This window comes from Colius striatus, chromosome 1 (genome assembly GCF_028858725.1).
Source record: "Colius striatus isolate bColStr4 chromosome 1, bColStr4.1.hap1, whole genome shotgun sequence".
NCBI classification, from domain to species: Eukaryota; Metazoa; Chordata; class Aves; order Coliiformes; family Coliidae; genus Colius; species Colius striatus.
The window spans coordinates 61,384,366-61,403,963 of NC_084759.1; the positions used below are offsets into that span (position 1 = coordinate 61,384,366).

General features: G+C 42.3%; 1 protein-coding gene across 1 annotated transcript in view; it reads left to right on the plus strand.

Moving 5' to 3' along the window:
- The first annotated feature begins 514 nt into the window (after positions 1 to 514).
- TMEM255B (transmembrane protein 255B) overlaps positions 515 to 19,598 on the plus strand; it is a 66,344-nt gene continuing 47,260 nt past the window's right edge. The window contains exons 1-3 of the mRNA XM_062020567.1: positions 515 to 593; positions 8,026 to 8,168; positions 12,284 to 12,346. Of these exons, the coding sequence (XP_061876551.1) occupies positions 533 to 593; positions 8,026 to 8,168; positions 12,284 to 12,346 (267 nt within the window). The 5' untranslated portion in view covers positions 515 to 532. The remainder of the gene's footprint in view (positions 594 to 8,025; positions 8,169 to 12,283; positions 12,347 to 19,598) is intronic.

A 19,598-nucleotide genomic window follows, 5' to 3' on the forward strand; every position in this document is an offset into this window, starting at 1 on the left:
TCACACAGGAACGTTTCCAGGAGGCTTTTGAAAACCTTCAGAGAAGGAGACTCCACAGCCTCCCTGGGCAGCCTGTGCCAGGGCTCCCTCACCTGAACAGGAAAGAAGTTGCTCATCAAGTGGAACTGAACACGATGGGTGAGTTTTCGCCTGCGGAAGGCGAAGTGTGAGGTATCTGAGGGACCCTGGGCCGAAACACCCAAGGGAGCTCGCCCTTTTCCAGGCTCTAAGTCGAGGGGTGCAAGCCTGGTCCGCTCAGTTTAACCCGGCCCACGGCGCGGCCGCTGCCCGTGACCCTCCAAGGCGGGCTACCGCGGTGCTGTGCCGGCCGCAGGCGCCCCGCGGGGCCGTGGGCGGGCGGGGGCGGTGGCCGGGAGCCGTCCGGAGCCCCGCCTCCGCGCCCCGCCGCGCTCCCCCGCGGGGCGGGCTCGCTGGGCCGCCGGCACCCCGCGGCCAGCGCTGTCCGCAGCGCCGCCGGCCGAGGCGAAGCGAGGGCCGGGACCAGAGCGAGGCGCGGAGGCGCCCGCTGAAGATGATGGCGCCGCCGCCCGTCTCCGCGGTGCCGGGTCCCTTGGCCGTGCTGGACCCCACAGGTGAGCCTCGGCACCTGCCCCGCCGCAACTTTCCTGCCCCTGCAGAGAGCAGCGCCCAGCCCGGTGGCTGAGCGGGAGAGCGGGGCCGAGGCGGGAGGGGAGCGGGGGGCTTCCCCTGGGAGGCGCGGCTGCCTCCGCCTCAGCGCTTGGGCGAAGGGGAAGGCGCAGCGGGGACTGCCCGCTCTGCGTCCCGCGGAGTGGGGGTACTGGGGGATGGCAGCCTGAGGTGGTCATGCCGTCTCTCTCACTCTAGCTCACCGAGGTGTTTAAAAATGTCAGACCTTCTCTTTGAGCTTTCCGCCGCTGTTAATGAATCGCTCTGCTGATGTTTTTAACGAATAGCTTTTTACGGGACCTTCCTAGAAAATTAACGGAAGAGGTATCTTTCCTTGCTTGATGAAAGCAGCATCCCAGATAGATGGGTGGTTCGCATCCCATCTGGGTGGCAACGGGTTCCTTCCTTCTCTTTCTACTAATTTAGTGGTCACTGAAGTCGTGTGCTGCTTGTACTTTGGACATACGTCCTGAAAAGTAAAAAGATATGCAAAAATAACGCCAAATATTTCATTATTACAGTGAAATTCATTAAAATCTAGAAACCCCCAGTATTTATTGCTAGGAGTGAACTCCGTGTACTGTTCGAATGTTTAAACAAAGACTTTGCTATGTACCCAAGGATCTTAACAAAAAAAAGGTTAAAACAAAAAGTATCGGGTCTTAATTTGTGCCTTAAACTTGGAAGAAAAACGATTATCGTGTTGCAAAGGTAGCCGTGAAAGATGTGCTGTAACTTCAAAATGGAAAAAGAAGAATCTGTATTGCTAGCTTTAAACTAGTGCTTAGCTGCTCATTAAATTATTTATTGGCGAAACAATTGCTGCCAAAGCAATGAAGTCACACTGCTACCACATGATATCACTTACCGTAGCTATACTACATCGTAGAGCAGGATTTGTGGATTTGGTTTAATCTCTATTTATTTAGCAGCAGAATGGTAAAAGAGCACAGTAATGTTTCCTATGGTCTTGAATATATAGCACACTCATGGATTCTCCCTCAGCAAATTCACAATACAGATAAGGGACGAGCCTGATAAAAGCTGCTATCTCGTGGCTTGAAACGAGTGCTGTTGCCTCCGGTTTAATTAGTTCAGCACTCTGGACAAGTCAAGCGTTTAATCAGGAAAGGGGAAGCAATCGCCAATACCAGGTGTATGAGTATCTCTTTTCAGCATCTCGGTCCATCACATTTAATTTTGGGAGGCAATATAGGATTAATTCAGTTTCACTGGCATAAACCATCTTTGAAAATACACAATGAAAACTGCAGCCGAGGGAGAGGTGGCACTGAAGTGAGCACTGTGGTAATTAAAAAATATTAATTTAGCTCCAAAGATCTTCCCTTAAATATTTTCTTGATAGCAGCAAGGCAGCATATACCTTTGACACTATACTCCTCTGTCTATGGTGAATTTCTGCTTAAATGATCTTATAAATGGTAAATGCCACTCTCTGAAACATGTCACGTTTTTTAGTAGTATTCGTTAGGTAACAAAAATGCACTGTGGTTTTTTTTTTCTGCTACAACACTTTCCTCCCTTTCCTTGTTTTAGGATGCTAATACACATTGGGCTGGGGCATTATTTGAAGTAAGGTTAGTTCACCTTAGCCAGATGAAAGAGTAAAGTATGAAACTGTGTAGTGCTAATATTCAGCAAGTGTGACTGTGATCTGAGCAAATTGCTACGTCCTGCAGTGATTCTTTCCTTGCCAAAAAAATCATTAATTCCACACTCTTTAACAGTCTTTATGATGTCTGAAACTGGATTTTAAAAGGAGTGGCAAAGTTAGCAGAATATAGTTGCCTTGGTCTAAATGCAGGCTTTTTGGAGGGGTTGAGTTCAAAAGTAAGATCGTATGTAAGTTTTCTAGGGTTGAGAGAAGACACTGTTTCATTCTGTTCTTTCTGCTCTTGAACGCATTCCATACCATAGACACATTTCACTATTGTTCCTTCTCCTTTTAACTCACCCTTTGCATCATTCAAATCCAGACCTTACCATTCATCGTTAGATCCACCGCTTTGCATTCTGCCAGCAATCTGATCTGTATTCTCCCCACAAAATCCTTCATTTTCCATAGTCTTCCTACAAACTGAGTTTACCTGCCCAGCCATTGTGAATAGAGCATTGTAAATATAACTTTGTTTTCTGCAACTGATGAATGGATGAAAGATTTTGCTGAGTCCTGCAGAGCTTGGTCTTCAGCAGGTGCTTTTTCTTTCTGGAGGATGATCTCAATTTCTCTCCTCAAGGGTCTTTCTCTGTCCCAAGGAGACAGTGTGTGTCTTTCCTCCTTGTCTTGATGGCATTATTTTTGCTTCCATTGGGGTGACAGGTCTGTCAGGCTCAGGTACTTTGCTCAACAGGCATTTATCAAACCAGAGTGTGTTTCTGGGTCTAATCCTTTTTGTACACAGTTTTAACCTATGCCAGGCAGAGCACAAGCCAGTGCTGTGGAGTCAACATTACTTCTCTAATTTATATCTCTCCCAATTTTTACTGTAGTGCCACAGTGTCAAAACTCAGTTACTATTTCGCTGGCCAAAACTGCTGAAGAATGTTGCCAATAGAGGGTAATAACATGTTCACACTCTCTATTGACCCCAGCCTCAACCTAATGCTAATAAGGATGCGACAAGACTTCTTTCTACGGGCTTGCTTTTTGGTATGCCAAAGATAAGAATTTGAAGCTGTAACTAAATAGGGTTAAAGGTCCATAGTAAGAGTTTATAATGTTCATACTGAATCGTTGTTAAAGAACTTAAAGGGGGATAAATGTTAAAATTATTCTGAGAATCACTTCAGTATTAAAAAATTGGAAAGTCTACATTAAAGCCCACATTATCTGTTTCCTGTGCTACAAGAATGCTGGTGACGGAAGAAAATTCAACCTAGAAATACTGACAGCAACATTTCCTCTGCTCTTAACTGCTATTCTTGTATATGGTTGCTCTTTGGTCTGAGCTTTGCCATAGAGAGTGTCAGGGAAGAAGTCTGGGCCAGCCTTTCTGTCTGTGCTGTGGACAAGGCTCCTGAGAGAGCAGTCTGGCACCGGTTTTTGGCTGGTAGGTGCTTTAAAAACAGATCCAAAAAGCTGCATGGCAACTGCTACAAACAGCAGTAAACAAAGACTCAAAAAATCTTGGGAGACAACATGACCAAAATAGCAGAAGGGAACTAATAGTAGGAACCTTTTTCAGCTGTAGCCTTTTTCATCTGAAGATATTATGCTACTTGACAAACATTACTGAGACCTCACAATATGCTTGCCACTTATGTACATTCAGTTGTAAATATTCTGATAGATATAGCAAAGATTTTTATTGATATGACTAAAGAAACCCAAGCAGACAGAGCAGAAACCAATTCAGACTCGATTTTTATCAGTCTTCTCTGAGCATGGGCAGCCTTTGAGCCTTTCTGTGCTCCTGTCTGTAAGTAACCTCTCCTAAGGGTGGAGTTTATAGCTAAGTACATGGAGTTATGAGAGTTTCCATACTGGAGTGTGAAAAAGAAGAGAGATGACTGGATATTTGCCTCTGATTTGAGATGCAGGTGATCAATGAATGTAAGGATTGAAGGGTATCACAAACATAAGCGCCTTCTGGCACATGTAAATTTCAAAGCAAAAGTGTAGTTCAGTCCAAAAAATGACATTCTTTTCTGGTTTATCTCACTAAATCTACATCTGGTTTGTTCCAGTTACAAGTAAGAGCAAGCTCTTCCTGAGACATCTTCCAGCAAACTCAGTCTAGGCAATCAAACTCATATTTTTCTTTTTCATACATCAGTATTGATAACCTAAACTCTGAGGGGCAGGTTGGACACTTAATCTCCTTGCAATTCATTTAAACTTTGCCAGTACAAGTGTTATTCTTAGAATAATGTGGAAGTTTGGCTCCTCAGGCACTTTGCATAAAAGCATTCTGTGGTTTCAAAAACTCTTGGCTGAGGAGCATCTGTCCCATTGACTTTCAGAAGGTTTGTGTTCCTACATCCCTTTAGAGTATGTCTACATTGCAGCTGCAGTTTCCTAAAAGTGGATACGAGCACACATACCAAAGCCACCATTAGTCCAGCTGTCTTGACTATCATAAGACCACAGAGTCACTCAGGTGGAAAGGTACCTCAGGAAGTGGCTAGTCCAGCCTCCTGCTCAAAGTGGGCTCATCTGTGAGGTCAAACCAGTTTCCTTAGGGCTTCTTATGGCTGAATCTCAGAAACCTCCAAGGATGGAAGCAGCACAGTCTTTTTGGGCAAACTGTTCTAATGTTGAGGTTCTTTTTCTCATTACACCCAGTTTGAAACACTTCTTGTATTTCAATTTATGTCCACTGTCATTCGTTTTCCTGCTGTGCACCACTCTGAAAAGCCTGAGTCTGAACTTTTGACAACCACCTCGTAGGCACTGGAAGACTGCCACTAGCCCTGCCAAAACCCAGCTCATCTCTAGGCTGAGCAAGCCCTGTTCCTTCATTCTCTTCTCATGCAGCAAGTGTACCAGCCCCTGACCTTCTTTGGGTTCCTCTGTTGAATTCACTTGTGATTACATGATTTATTTCCTGTACTGGAGGTCTCAAAGTGTGTTTAATATTGTGTGTGGTCTGAACAGAGGGATGTAGTTACATCCTCTGATGTACTCATGATGCTTCTGTTAATGCAGCCCAGGATGCTGTTGCCTGGGCACACTGCTGGTTCACCTCATTGTCTACCACCACTGCCCAGGACCTTTTCATCAGAGCTGTTCCACAGCCTGGTCTGTATCATTGCAAGATGCTATTCCTTCCTTTGCTCAGGACTTTGCATCTGTTGAATTCTCTAAGGTTTCTGCTTAGCTCTTTTTCCAGCCTACCTAGATCCCTTTGAACAGCAAACCTGCCCTCCAGTGTACTGGCTGGCACCCAGTGTTGTGTCATCTGCCAGCTTGATAAGCAGGCATGCTATCATTTTCTGTAGGCCATTGATGAACACATTAAATGGGACAGGTCCCAAGACAGACTCCTATAGTACTCTGCTTGTTACTGACCTCAATATAGAGTACAATCCATTAACCACTCCCTCTGAATTCAACAATGCAGCTATTTTTTAAACTATCTTTATATCTACCCTTCCTGACAGCGACATCCCAATTGTGTTATGAGAATGTTGTGGGATACCTTGTTAAAAACCTTGCTAGATTTAAGGTAAAAGGCATCCAGCGCTCCACAAGTCCAATCATTCTGTCATAACAGGCAGCTGCATTGGTCAAACATGATTTTTCTGGTAAATACATGATGACTGTTGCTAATCACAGAATCAGAGAATGGTAGGGATTAGAAGGAACCTCCAGAGATCATCTGATCTGACCCCTATGCTAAATGTGGCCAGAAATGTCCTGCAAGAGAATTTGCTCAATATTTTTGGTCCCAGTCTCCCAGGAACCACAGTGAGATTGATTGACTTGTAATTCCCCAAATCATCATTTAGGCTTGCTTTGGTTTTGGTTTTTTTTTTTAATAAGATAGATGGAGCATTTGTCTTTCTTCAGTTATTGGGGATTCCCTCATCTCCAGGACTTTTCAGAGATGATTGAGTTCAGCAAGGACATGAGGTATTACTTAAAATCTGGTTGATACATTGAAGGAACTCTTTTTAGTTTGAGAAGGGCAACTGATTTGTGGAATTACAGCTCTGCTTTCCCCTCTTGGCCATGTGAGATGGCTTCATTGAAAAAACTGCCTTTAACCCCGTACACTTGGTGAAGATTTGATGGACAGTGTAGAACCTCTCCATTACCATGTCCCCAGTGAGCCTCCATGAATAAACAGGGAATTGCCAGAGGCAGACAGCTGGGGCATGGGGTGGAGGGAAGGTGTCTGAAGAGTCCCATGTATTATTTCTTGATCTTTAGCAGGAAGACTTTGTATATAGAGGTGAAAGAGACTTGTGTAAGCTCAACAGATGATATTTGGTTCAGTAAAGTTGCTTGTATGTCATACTAAAAGACTGGACCCGTTTTGGCTGGTTGTTCCCCTGGAGAAATGTCAGCAAATATACAAGTTTTTGTTATAAATGCATTTATTTATTCATTAAAATTACTTGACTTGGTTTGCAAACATCACTAATCTAGCCTGGCTTTTGAAGTGTAAACATTTAAGTGAGTTACCTGGCTTTAAATTGTCTGCATAACACATATGACTCACTATGAAGGGCTTCTGCTTGCTTTTTGAATTTCCTGCATTTCCCCTGCTTTTGCCTACAGAAACCATCATGCATCTTCTTCAGAGCCTGATCCACACAAGGCTGCTTTCCCCTCTCACCCGTGCCTCCATGATGAAGGCCGTTGCCTCTAGTATTCAGTGCAACGCCACACTCTCTGCCTCATCCTGAGACTGGGCACAGGGGCAGCTTCGTGAGGCTGTAGTGGGGAGAGACATCCCTGTGCTGTGGGCAGGTTGTGCTCTCACTGGAGCCTCTTGCTGCCTAGCTGCAGTCTGGGGTTGCACGGTGTCACATGGCACAGAGCTCCAGGGTGATCCTGTGCACCCTTGTCTTGCCTTTCAAAGCAAAAACATCAGAAAAGAGGACCACAGCTTGATTCATTTAGGTGCCTTTTATTAGCTAGAGTCATGTATTGATACTGTTTTAAATGTCTTGTATAAGCCTGTGTTATGGATTCAGGTTCTGGTGTTAGTAAGCCATGGTTGCAGCTCAGATGTGCCACCACCATAACAAGGTTTAAGTGAAGCAGGCTGAAAGCAGTAGATGAGCTTGCTGTTTTTCACTTTTGGGTATCTGAATCCGAATCCCAGTGAGACTGAATGTATTTCACTGAGCAGCTACTGTTTAAAAAAGATAGGCTCCTATACCGTCACTTGCTGGGCTATATTGCAGCTTTGCTTCAGAGATGTAGATTGGTTTGCTTGCCCTAGTAGATAGGAAGAACACATTTGTTTTCATAATGGCGTGCAGAGCTTTTGTTAATCTTGTTTCAAATAGAAATTTTTATCTTCTGTCCAGCTAGAGTGGAATTGGCACTTCACATAGTTAAGTGTTTAAGGCCTGTAGGATCTGACTTATGGATGCGAGCAACACTTAATTACAAACATTACTGAAGATAAGGTATAATTATTCCCACTGGCTTTCAGTTCAGCCTAACAAAAACTCACCTCATGCATGCACCAAGTGCGTGGGCATCAAGCTATGATGAGCTCTAGCTAACTGTATTTATTAATTCCTTCTGTTGTCTGCTAGCAGTTTTCCTTGGTCGGACAACGACAGTGGGCTAACAGCAAAAAAGATTAACAAGAGGAAATCTTCTGTTATTTTGTATTTGTTCTGCTGTGGTTGCATTGAAAAGCTCTCTTTTTTTCCCCTCCCTGCTCTTTACAGGACAATTCGCAAAAAGGAAGAAGACTTCTCTTTGGTTCACAGTCTCTCTGCTGGTAGTGTCTGTTTTCATCCTGACCATAGGTCTGGCAGCTACCACAAGAACAGAAAATGTTACCGTGGGCGGCTACTACCCAGGCATCGTTGTGAGTAAAGTAACTTACTTTATAATATTAGCTACATCCAGATAAAATATTGTCAGCTAAATATAGGAAACTCTGCTTGATTAAAAACAAAGTAATAACCAGCACTGTTGCGTTTCACAGGAGAGAGACACTCCTTCGCTTTGATCTAGTTTCAGTGTGAGGCTGTTGAGGGCAGGAGCAGGCACTGCACAGCAGTATACTAGGCTCAGGGACCTATGTGAGAACCTGTGCTTAACTTCCCACTGACTTCTATTAAATGTGACTGAACAATAGGCGTGGGATAGGTTTAAATGACCTTTTAGAGTTTTACTACACTGATGGCAGAAAGAGCCCCTCTGGTCTCGTGCCTGCATGCCAGTTCTACTGGGTACATTACGGCAAAAGCTTTGTGGATGGGCACGTAGAAGCTTCTCCCTGGACCTTCCCTAACATCCTCTTGTGCACTCTTGCTGCCAGTCCTCTTTTATGTGATCCGCTCTCAATATCCTTAGTCTTGTTTTTGCCATGGAACAGACCATTTGAACATGTTCCTGCATTGGGTACAAGGTTTGAGTTGCATCTGCTTCGTCCAGTGGTGTCCCTCTGACTTTTGGGGAGGGATAGCCCTGCCAGGTCCTTGCTAGTTCAATTCCTGATCTCAGATGAAGGGATTGATCACATCTAAAAGTGTGGAAACCCCTGGATTAAAAAAATATCTTTAAATACCTGGGCCAGGTTTTAAAAAGGATGAGTATGGGCAGCAAGTAGGGAAAGGTCCATCTGCCTCATTTGGTCTCCTTGATCCAGCCAAGAGGAAGCAACAGGTGCAAGGTGGAGAAGGAAACTCATGTACTTAGAGCTAGGTACCTGCATAGGTATATGGCTCCATCAGTACCAAAATGTGTTGTAGGATACAGTTATTTCCTGTGGAAGTGCCCAGAGAAGAGGGATATCTATCTTTTGATACTGTGCATACATTTTGTATTGCCATTAATAATTTGTGAGTTAGAACTTGTTCCTCCCAAGCAAGTCCTCTTACATCTTAGTGTCATGCTGAGAACAGGTCTTTCAGAATGATAATTTTGGGATAATGATCTATAAGGAGTGGTGTTTTAAAAATAGAACAAAATGTAGTTCCAAGAATAAAACCTTGTAGGGATGATTTTCCCTTTCATCAAGCTAAAATAGATAGATTAATACTGATAAAGGTCTCTCCTTCTCTAATTTGAAATATTTTAGAGGACCGTATTAGCTGCATTCATTCCCTTGAAAGAAGTTTTATTTCTAAGCTAAGGATGAGGAGAGAGACAAACCAGTTTATTTCAGCATTTCTTAGAATCACAGAATGGTAGGGGTTGGAAGGGACCTTTAGAGATCATCTAGTCCAACCCCCCTGCAGAAACAGGTCCACCTAGGTCAGGTCACGTAGGAACTGTTCACTCAGCTGAAAAATATAACTTACTAAAATAGTTTTTAAAAAATAGTGGAGGAGGCTTTGAAAGCAAAACTTTATTTGTAATTTCCCCCCTCAAAAGATTGTCAGAGCTAAATAATTTTCATAACATTCAGAATTCTTCTTGTGTACGTGTGATAGATTATTGCAATAACTGAGAAAGAGTGATGGGCAATTGTCAATGTAAACCTCAGTAATACACTAAACATCCCAAACATTTAGCAAGAGTTAAAGGTGCTCCCCAAACCTTGCTCGATACCTTGCTAAAAGCCTAGTCAGAGGTGTATGGCAGCACTGCTGTGTTCTTGCCTCATTTCCAGAGGTTATTGTGCAGGGCTGACCACGGAATAGCTTCAAAGTCAGCCACCTCTTTCAGAATGCACTGCATAATCCTCAGTGGGTGCTTCTCTTCGCTGACAGTAGAGGGAGCTTACAAAACCGACATTACACTGATCCTAAATTTTTAGATACCTAAAGCTAGGCTAGTGAATTTGACACCACATATTTAACCGTTGGGCTCAAAGAAAAGAGAGATTATGAGGACAGACAAAGTTACTTACAATTGAAAGTAAAGTAGAAAAATGGTTTCTCATAGAATTCAATAGTAAAATAGCAACTTCAGAGCTGGAAGGAGAGATCTAATTCTCCACCAACCTTAGGCAAGGGTTTTGGTCTTGAAAACCATGCAGAATTAGGCCCTGCCTTGCAAACACCTAAAACTGTGAATATGACTATCCACTTGCATAGATTTACTTGCATGTACAAGCATTTTCAGAGCAGGGCTTCTGCTTAGTTCCTGCTGTGCTTTAATTTCTCTGCACATGTGGTCACTTGTAATTTGTTTTGGGAAATGAGTGGGATTTTTTTTCTAAATTAATTTTTCTAGTGCCAGGAATTATCTGCATTTATGCATCCAAAGTAATTGAACATTAAATATTTCTGTGTGTAGATGAGTTAACTTTCCACTTCGAAATGTATCTGCGTTAGTCTGGATTTAGGGCTGTCTTTGTGGAATGGGCTGCAAGGCCAGAGCTGGAGCTTCTTCAACTTTACTTTCATGTAAATGTTGCTTATACTTAAAAATTTAATATCACTTCTCTGTGACTACTGCTTGTATTGTTTTCATTTGCTGTTTTTATAGTCTTTCAAGCAGGAGTCTACAGGGTCCAATTGTCTCAGTCACCATACTGACCTGGACTCCCTGAGTTCCCAACCCAAATAGCCTATTGTCTAAATAGGACAAAAAAAAGAGCAGTGCCCTAAACCAATCTCAGCCATGCAGTGACTGACATTGTGACCTCCATCTGTGGTTCTGCTCCTTCTGATTTAATTGCTGTTGTTCTGTATTTGCTCTCTTTTTCTTCACATGTATCACATTACTCCATTTCTGTGTCCCCTACATCAGCCATAAATGGGGCTTGACAGATTGTTCCCGTTGGCATGAAAAACGGGTCTTGAAACCAGGTGTCATTTTGATGTAGTTATCTTCATTTACAAAGTTATTGTCCCCTGAACAGCAGAGTGTCTTTGCTCACAGTACCAAGTCTCTCTCCTATTCAACTGTCAGCGTGGATGCAAAGACATGTGAGTCTTTGCTTTTAGTCCTTGTGCCTTCCTTTCACATCAATCTTCCCAAAGCACTTTTTAGCAAATCTCCTTTGCCTACATTTGCTTTCTTGAGAGGGAGTGACAGATTCCTGTTGTGTTACTGAGCAAGTAAAGTGGGTGCTTGTAGGAGATTTGCTTTCTGCTGTGAGCGGTTGTGCATAACAGCAAGGAGTTCACGGGCATTGCTCAAGCCCTTGGCAAGGGTCATGTAGTCCTGAGAAACTGAACTTGTGCTTGGAAGAGAGGCTCTGAACCAGATTCAGACACTTTGTTCAGAAAGAGGCTGGAAGCCAAGGAGGTGACTGAGGATGTGTCCGGGAAGGTAGTGTCAGCCCTAGAGAAGAGGGCAGTGAGGAAAGTGGAAATGGTGGGAGATTGAGGCTGAGCAGCATGTGACCAGGCAAGGCAAGCAAGGAGCTTTGTGGAAAGTCTGTTGATACCTGCACTCCTGCTGTGGCTGCCTCTGAGTCTGTGGCCAGTTACGTTGAAGCAGCACTTGCAGGAGCAGCAAAGCCAGTTTACTCCAGAATCTCTTCCTTCGCTCTCTTCTGTTGTTGCTGTTGCTGCAGCTGTCCCATGCAATGATTTTTTTTCTGTGATTTGGGGTAGTGTTCAGTCATTAAAACCAAACAAACTGAGCCCTAAGGGTTGTCACCTGCATGCGAGCAATGCATTCATTTTTTTGAGGGGAACTCTCTGCAGTTGCCTAAAGCTTTGCAGTTTTCAAAAATAATGATATATAGGCTAAACTTCAGTGTTCTGATCTCCTGCTTCATTTAATTTTCACTTTACAGCAAAAGACTATGGTAACAGTAGCCAGGTTATAGAAGCATATGTTTTTACAGGCTTCTCTTTACTACATTGCAAGTTTTGCTGCAAAATATCAGAGATGCAGTTCTGGTCACTCCCTATTACGTTATATGTTTTATCTACAGCAGTAACTTCCACCCTTTCACCTAATCCACCCCAGTTAGCCCATCTGTATGATACAGCAGCTCAGATATCAGTGTAATGCATTGGTATGTTGACCAAATAAGTTGAACTCATACATTTTTGGTTTTGTTCTTTGCCTTAGCTTGGCTTTGGATCTTTCCTAGGCATTGTTGGCATCCACCTGGTAGAGAACAGAAAACAAATGGTAAGTCACAGCCTTTTGATGTTGTTGGTGTTGTATCAGAATGTCTTAAAACCACAAAAAGCAGAGATCTCCAGTTGAATTAAAACTGCTCTGTCTGCCTCAAAATGATAGTAATTTGTTTCACCATTTCTGAGAAGTTTCAGAGAAGCATGAATTGGATGATGACTCCATCTGTACAAGGCCAGGGATGGTTTCACTTCTGACAGAAGCTGCCTGCTTTTTTTACTGAATTACTTTCCTGATGGTTTAGTGAGTTAAATCGATTCAGGGCAGGATCAGCTGAGTGCCAGAGCTTATCCAGGGCCCTGTATCTGGGAAAAGGATGAGGAGGGAGACAAAATACATGGGGTTGTACGACTTTGGGCAGCAATGAGCCACATGATGATCAGCTCAATCATAACAAGTGATCTCATCCTATGCAAGAAGTTTGTCACGAACATTTTCCTGAAACTATGCATCCTAAAAAGAAGAAAAGCCACAAGAGTTCTTGCTATCAAGATTCCTTGTTGAGGTCAGATAGGATCTGATGACATTGTGTGATTTGAGTTTACACTTACCTTGGCTTTGCAAACCCCTTGCTTTTATTTAAGTGAGGAATTCATAGAAAGTCTTTGGGGCATTTGCGTAAAGGAAGGTGTGTAGGACTCGATTTGTGGAAAGTTTTAGATTTTCTTTTCTCTCAGCAAAAAACCAGCAGTGTCTTGGTTGAATAACAGCATGTCCAATGTGTGCATAACAAAATATGATTAATTTCATAATGCAGAGCGTTCACTGGTATAAATCAAGAGTGGTGTTAAGCTCAGAGAAGGAAGTGATGGATTTACCTTGCTTTTTACAAACAATAATTATTTTACTTACAAGCAATCTGTTGTGATTTCCTGTTGTCTTCTTTGTAAATGCAGTCTTGTTCTCACTATTCATAGGCAAACTTCTTTCATAATGTCACTTTTTTTTTTTTGCATTGCTTTTAAGTTTCAGTGATGTATTTGCAAGTATTCCCTTGCTTTTAACTTTTCTTAGTGGATTTCCCAAAGGGATGAGGTGCATAAAGCTGAATTTCAGGTGAATTCAGCAGGGAGGTAGAGACTTCAAAGGTGTGAGATTCCTTCAAGTTTCATGAAAATGTACAGGTGGCTTAGAGGAGAGATTTATGGCTTAGTTCCCCCATAGTGGTAAGGGGAACAATGTCAGCTCGTCTCTTATTAAACCCTAGAAAACCCAAATGAGTTTTCTCACATGACCTGTGAGATAAAAATTTTCCCACTAACAAAACATCTTGTTTGTTTTTAAGAACTCTTGCCCTTGATTTTCTACATCAGAGACCAGAACGAACAGCAAGTGGTGGGCACATGAAAATAGCTTCCTCTTCCACAACATTCATGCTGCTTTACTAGCAGCCATCATACTTTACGGTTATCTTTCAGTTTTCCTGTATTTTGCTTCTTAGTTTTCTATTGCTTCTGTCCTTAGCAGAAAGTAAAACGGCTGAAAAAAACTAAGGTGGATAAGCAACGTGTAACCATGTAATGCTTAATGTGTTGTGTCATTTACACAAGGACTGTGGAGAAATAGAGGTCCAGTATGCTTGTTATCAGTGCCTATTTGCATTTTCTGACGTGGGACAAGGAAAACTAATTCCTGCTAATAACATTTATTAGTGATCTGGCTGTCAAAAGATTTGGTTTCTGGGGAACAGATCAAGAAAATAACTAGAAAGTTTAATTATGCATCTTGCCTTGAGAACCATCCACAGAGGGATAAGGCTTTTAACACTGTCTTTGCTAAAACTGAGCTGCTTGTTTTCAAACATTACAGAGATGAGATTGAAAGGGTTTATGTCATACTAAAAGTAAGCAGTAATTATTCCCTGGGGTGTAACTGAGTAAATTCAATTGAAAGAATTTAGGGCAGCTTTAACAAATTTACAACTATCAATAAGACTGTAAATACTTATATAAGTATAGAAATATAAAAGGAATGTTATATTCTTGTAACTAAAAAATCTATGCATTGCAACAGTACAAAGAGTGGTAGGAAGGAAGAGGAAAAGTTTACTCATTTGCTTCTATTTTAACAGAACTTCCTTGGAGCAGTTACTGCAGTTTGAGTTTAACCCAGTGTGGTTCTGACAATTCTCTGGCCATTGTAATGACTCAACACTTCATTTTTCTGTTACCTTTTTTGTTTAAGTCGATAATGAACGTAGACTCAATTACACTAGGAAAAAAAACTACTTAAAATTGTCCTTTTCTCTTTAAATCTCTTTCTCTTTTTGTCTTGAAGTTCTATTTCCTTGCGACCTATCCACTATAAGTTCAGATTTATTCATGGTTGATGAAACACTAAGTGCAATATGAAATATGTAATGATTAGCAGAACTAGTACAGCAAAAGCCCAGCATCGATAAATGTGAACGTGGGGTTTGAGAAAGAACAGGAGCAGTTAAGCAGAATGGACATTGGTTTGTTCTTAAAATACAACGTTAATAATGCTGGACCTCTTTGACCTTGTTCTTGGCATCCCAGGGCCCGCAGTAGGAGTTCAATGTGCTGACCAAGGTATAACCCTTAATTCAAAGGGACTACTGCTTGCAGAGCAGGCTTTGCTTCATTGACTAGCATGATTTCACTTCATCTCTTAGCATTTGTTCTTGGCTCTGCTATGCAGAACTTGGCACCAGCAGTACAAAATTTCCCTTTGACTAAAGATTTGCACTGATTTGGGATGTTTCTAACTGGCAAACAGCAGAAATGGCAGAAAAATGTGTTGCCGTTCCTTTTTTTGCCTCTCTTGCCCGCAGCAAACGAGGTCATGAGTAGAAGAACAGAGCATAGCTGTAAGTTGTTTTGTTCCAAAGGCACACAGTCCAGCTGGATGCGTGGAAAATATGATACTGCTCAAATCAAATGGATTTGATTGTAAGACATGAAGTATCCTTGCTTGTTTACCATCTCACGTTACGGTTCAAAGTATTTCCAATTAGAAAATGAGATGCTGAAATTGCATGCAGAGGTGGGGAAGGCTGGGTGCACAGGGGGTTCATGGCAGCAGAGCTGATCTGAGAGCATTAAGTAGTACTGAGAGTGTGCTTTAAAAAGGTTTCTCCTCAGATAAATGTGGAGGTGGCATGGGCTAACACTCAGAAACAAAGTACTCTTTAAATGTGCAGTGTTGATAAGACACCATGCCTGTTGTTTAGCTTGATGGATAAACCAAGTGCTGCCTCACAGTTTCCACTCACACGTCTTTCCAATGCCAGTCTCATCAAGACATACTGTTCACAAGGCTGAAAACAAGCATGCTGAAACTGTGGTGCCTGCCAGAGTGATTGTGAGAGGCAAGGGCACCACAGCAAGTGTCAGAGCTTTGAACATTTGTGGTATCATAATGCTCCCTGGGAGAGCTCTCTGTGGGGCCATAGGAGTCGCCCTGAGAGCATCGCATCTGCAGCAGAGAGCAGCAAAGGCAGGAGCAGGGTAAGAGGAGGGACAGGAGCACAAAGGGCACAGAAAGGACAAGGAAGGGTCTGAGAAGCTTGAGTAACCCCTCAGGAGATGTGAGTTAGAGCCAACCTCGATACAACTTAACGATGAAGACAATTGTCTGCAGCAGGTCTGAGACCAGAATTCATCCATTGCTGAGGCTTGCTTGCTTTTTCTTTGTGCTAACACCCAGTTAATTTTCTTGCTGACGTGTCTAGGACATACTCACAGATAAATCTAATGCACTGCTGCTCAACCTCGTCCTTGACTTGTTCAGAGAGATGGTTGCTGTGATTTTGGGTGAGGAGACATTGCTTCTGACAAAAGCAGAATAAAAAAATGTGAGGGAGGTTAAAACATGGAGCTTTGCACACAAACAGAAGAGGCAAAGCTATTTATTCAGACTTCTCAAGGGCTGCTAAATTCAGGTGCCTTAATATGTTTGCTTCCCAATCTCTGTCAACAATTATTAGATTTTAAATTAAGTGCTGAAAAGCAACTATGGCAGAAGTTGGAGAAACAAAGCAATCATTTTCTCTTCTGTTATTAGTTGATAGACTTCCCTGACAACACGTGTATTCCTACTCTGCATTGAGATGTACGGGAGGTAGCATTTCAATATTAGCTGGTTATTTTCTTGCCACTAGGCTTCACATCTGTTTCAGAAGAAAAGCTTTTCTGAAGGAGTTACCTGTGTGAGCCAGTTTCCAGAAGAGTCAAACCTCTTTGCTTTTTAAAATCCAATGTATCTTGTAAATGTCCCTCAGAAAATGCTCACTGGACATTTGGTGTAAAGGTGATGGTTGTTAATACGTACACCAAAAAAAGCCTGTCCTGCTCTGTTAAAGCATCTTGTTCTTGATCTACTTTTTCATGCAAATCAAGTATCCTGGAAGAAACTGACTTTAGTGCAGATTTTGATCAAAGATGCAAATTGCCGATAGATTCTGTATCACATATTAAGCTAATTAAAGCAGCTTGTTTACAAAAAGAGAAAATCCATTGAAATTCTGTAGATCTCTTGAGATTATCTTTGATGTTCCTGCTCAAATAAATGGAAGAAGTCTTTACTGGAATTGAAATGCAGATCATGTAAAGGCAATCTTTGACTTTATATAATATGCCAAGGTATTATTTATTTCCTAAACTCAAGTTTCTGAGAAAGTCAATAGCACTTCTCTTTTTGCAATGATTATTTTTTGTGTGCTCGTATTTCACATAGTTCAGGGAAGATTAATGCTAATGTTAAAAATAATAATGGAATGAATTAGCAATCTTCTTTGTATTGTTTATCACCTTTAGAATTATTCAAACTGAAAAGACCTACTGCCATCTTTTCAGTCATAAACGCACACTAGATTTTGTGTTGTGATCTAACTGCATGTTTCAGAAATGGATGAGGAGATTTGTGTAAAGATACTCAGTATAGGTTGACACTTGGCATAGTTCTTCTTTAGGTGTCTGAATTCCTTTCAAAATTTAACAGCATCTTCTTAGCTGGTAATATCAAGCAGCTTATTCTTTGAGAGCATCTTACTGCTCTTTTATACCTCACTCTTAGACCTCTGTAATGAGATGCCCTTTGGAGGCATTCTTTTCTCTCCTTAGGTTCTGGTTGGAGCCCCGAGTGGTTGGAGCCCTGAGGAGTGACTTAAACTAGACTCTAAAATTTTAGATAGCTACACTATGGTAGAAAGAATCCTAGTTTTAAGTTTACAGCACGGTAGCTTAGGTATAGGCTGTCCAGCCTCCTTTTGTGCTATAAATATGCTGCAGTCTTGGGTGTTAGTGGCCTTGTTTGACAGAAATCAGCTTTGTGATCTCTTTTTAATTTTTTGGAATTGTGAAGGATTTTCAATGTGGTCTGTCCATGGTAGGTCTGGAAAATCTGTGTTACTCCTTTTAACACAGGAGAATATATTATGAAGTTGTGGGCAGAAGCAAGATGATAATAGAGATGCTTTGAAGATTCAGTTGTTTCAGCTGAAGAGGACAGGTGTACATCTATGGTGTAAAAGCACCATCAGAGTGAAGGCAAGTGAAATTCAAAGAAGAAAGTTTTCACAGAATCACAGACTCTTAAGGGTTGGAAGAGACCTCAAAAGATCATCCAGTCCAACCCCCCTGCCAGAGCAGAACCACCTAGAGTAGGTCACAGAGGAACTTATCCAGGTGAGTTTTGAATGTCTCCAGAGAAGGAGACTCAACAACCCACCTGGGCAGCCTGTGCCAGTGCTCCATCATCCTCACAGTGAAGAAATTATTCTTTGTATTTCTTTGGAACCTCTTATGTTCCAGCTTGTACCCATTGCCCCTTTTCCTATCATTGGCCATCATTGAGAAGAGCCTGGCTCCATCCTCCTGACACTTACCCTTTACGTATCTGTAAACATTAATGAGGTCACACCTCAGTCTCCTCTTCTCCAAGCTGAAGAGCCCCAGCTGCCTCAGCCTTTCATCGTAAGGGAGATTCTCCACTCCATCATCTTTGTGGCCTTGCACTGAACTCTCTCCAGCTGCTCCCTGTCCTTCTTGAACTGAGGGGCCCAGAACTGGACACAATATTCCAGATGTGGTCTCACAAAGGCAGAGTAGAGGGGGAGGAAAACCTCTCTAGATCTACTGCCCACAGCCCTTCTAATACACCCCAGGATGCCATTGGCCTTCTTGGCCATGAGGGCACATTGCTGGCTCATGCTCATCCTGCTGTAGCCAAGACCTCCAGGTCCCTTTCCATATACTACTAAGAGTTCATTCCCCAACCTGTACTGGTACCTGTGGTTATTCTTTCCCAGATGCAAGACTTTACATTTGCCCTTGTTGAATTTCATTAGATTTCTCCACGCCCAACTCTCCAGCCTGTCCAGGTCTCATTGGATAGCAGCACAGCCTTCTGGTGTGTCAGCCACTCCCCTCAGTTTAGTATCACCATCAAACGTCCTGACAGTACCCTCTGTTCCTTCATCAAAGTCATTAATAAATATACTGAACAGTTCTGGTCCCAGCAACCACCCCTGAGAGACTCCACTTGATACAGGCCTCCAACTAGACCCTGCCCCGTTGATCACAACTCTCTATCTTTTTCCCTTCACCCAGTTAACAATCCACCTCACTACCTGATCATCCAGCCCACCTTATCTCAGTTTTGCCGCCAGGATGCTGTGGGAGCCGATGTCAAATGCTTTAACGAAATCAAGATAAACTGCATCCACTGCACTACCACCATCTATCCACCTGGTTTTTCTCTTCATAGAAGGCTATCAGGTTGGTCAAACATGACTTTCCCTTGGTAAAGCCATGTTGACTAGCAAAATCAGATTTTATGGGGGTGGGAAAAAAAAAGTAAACAGCGGAAAAGTTGTGTATAACTTATTTTAGTTGGTATAATATTATAAGAGACATTTTGCTGTTATTAGTATGATCTCTTCCATGAATGAAGGACTGAATAATTTTTTTTTAATTCAGTTGTCTGACCTTGTGCATTTAAAATGAGGATTTCCATATATATACATTGACACAGAGAGTTCTTCCTTTCCCCTTTTCCCTGCTTTCCTCTATCTTGCCAACACCTTCTTCTCTGCCTTGCCCTAGTCAACAGTAGTTTTCACTGGATTAGTGAGTTTAAATGTTCATGGCTAAACAAGCTTCAGACATAGCAAAACTGATGAGGCTGAAAATAGAGAATAGTCTGTAGAAGAAGGGAACAAGACTTGTGTTTTTGCTGGGATTAAAGTGCTGTATTAACTCACTATGCCATGAAACCATTGTCT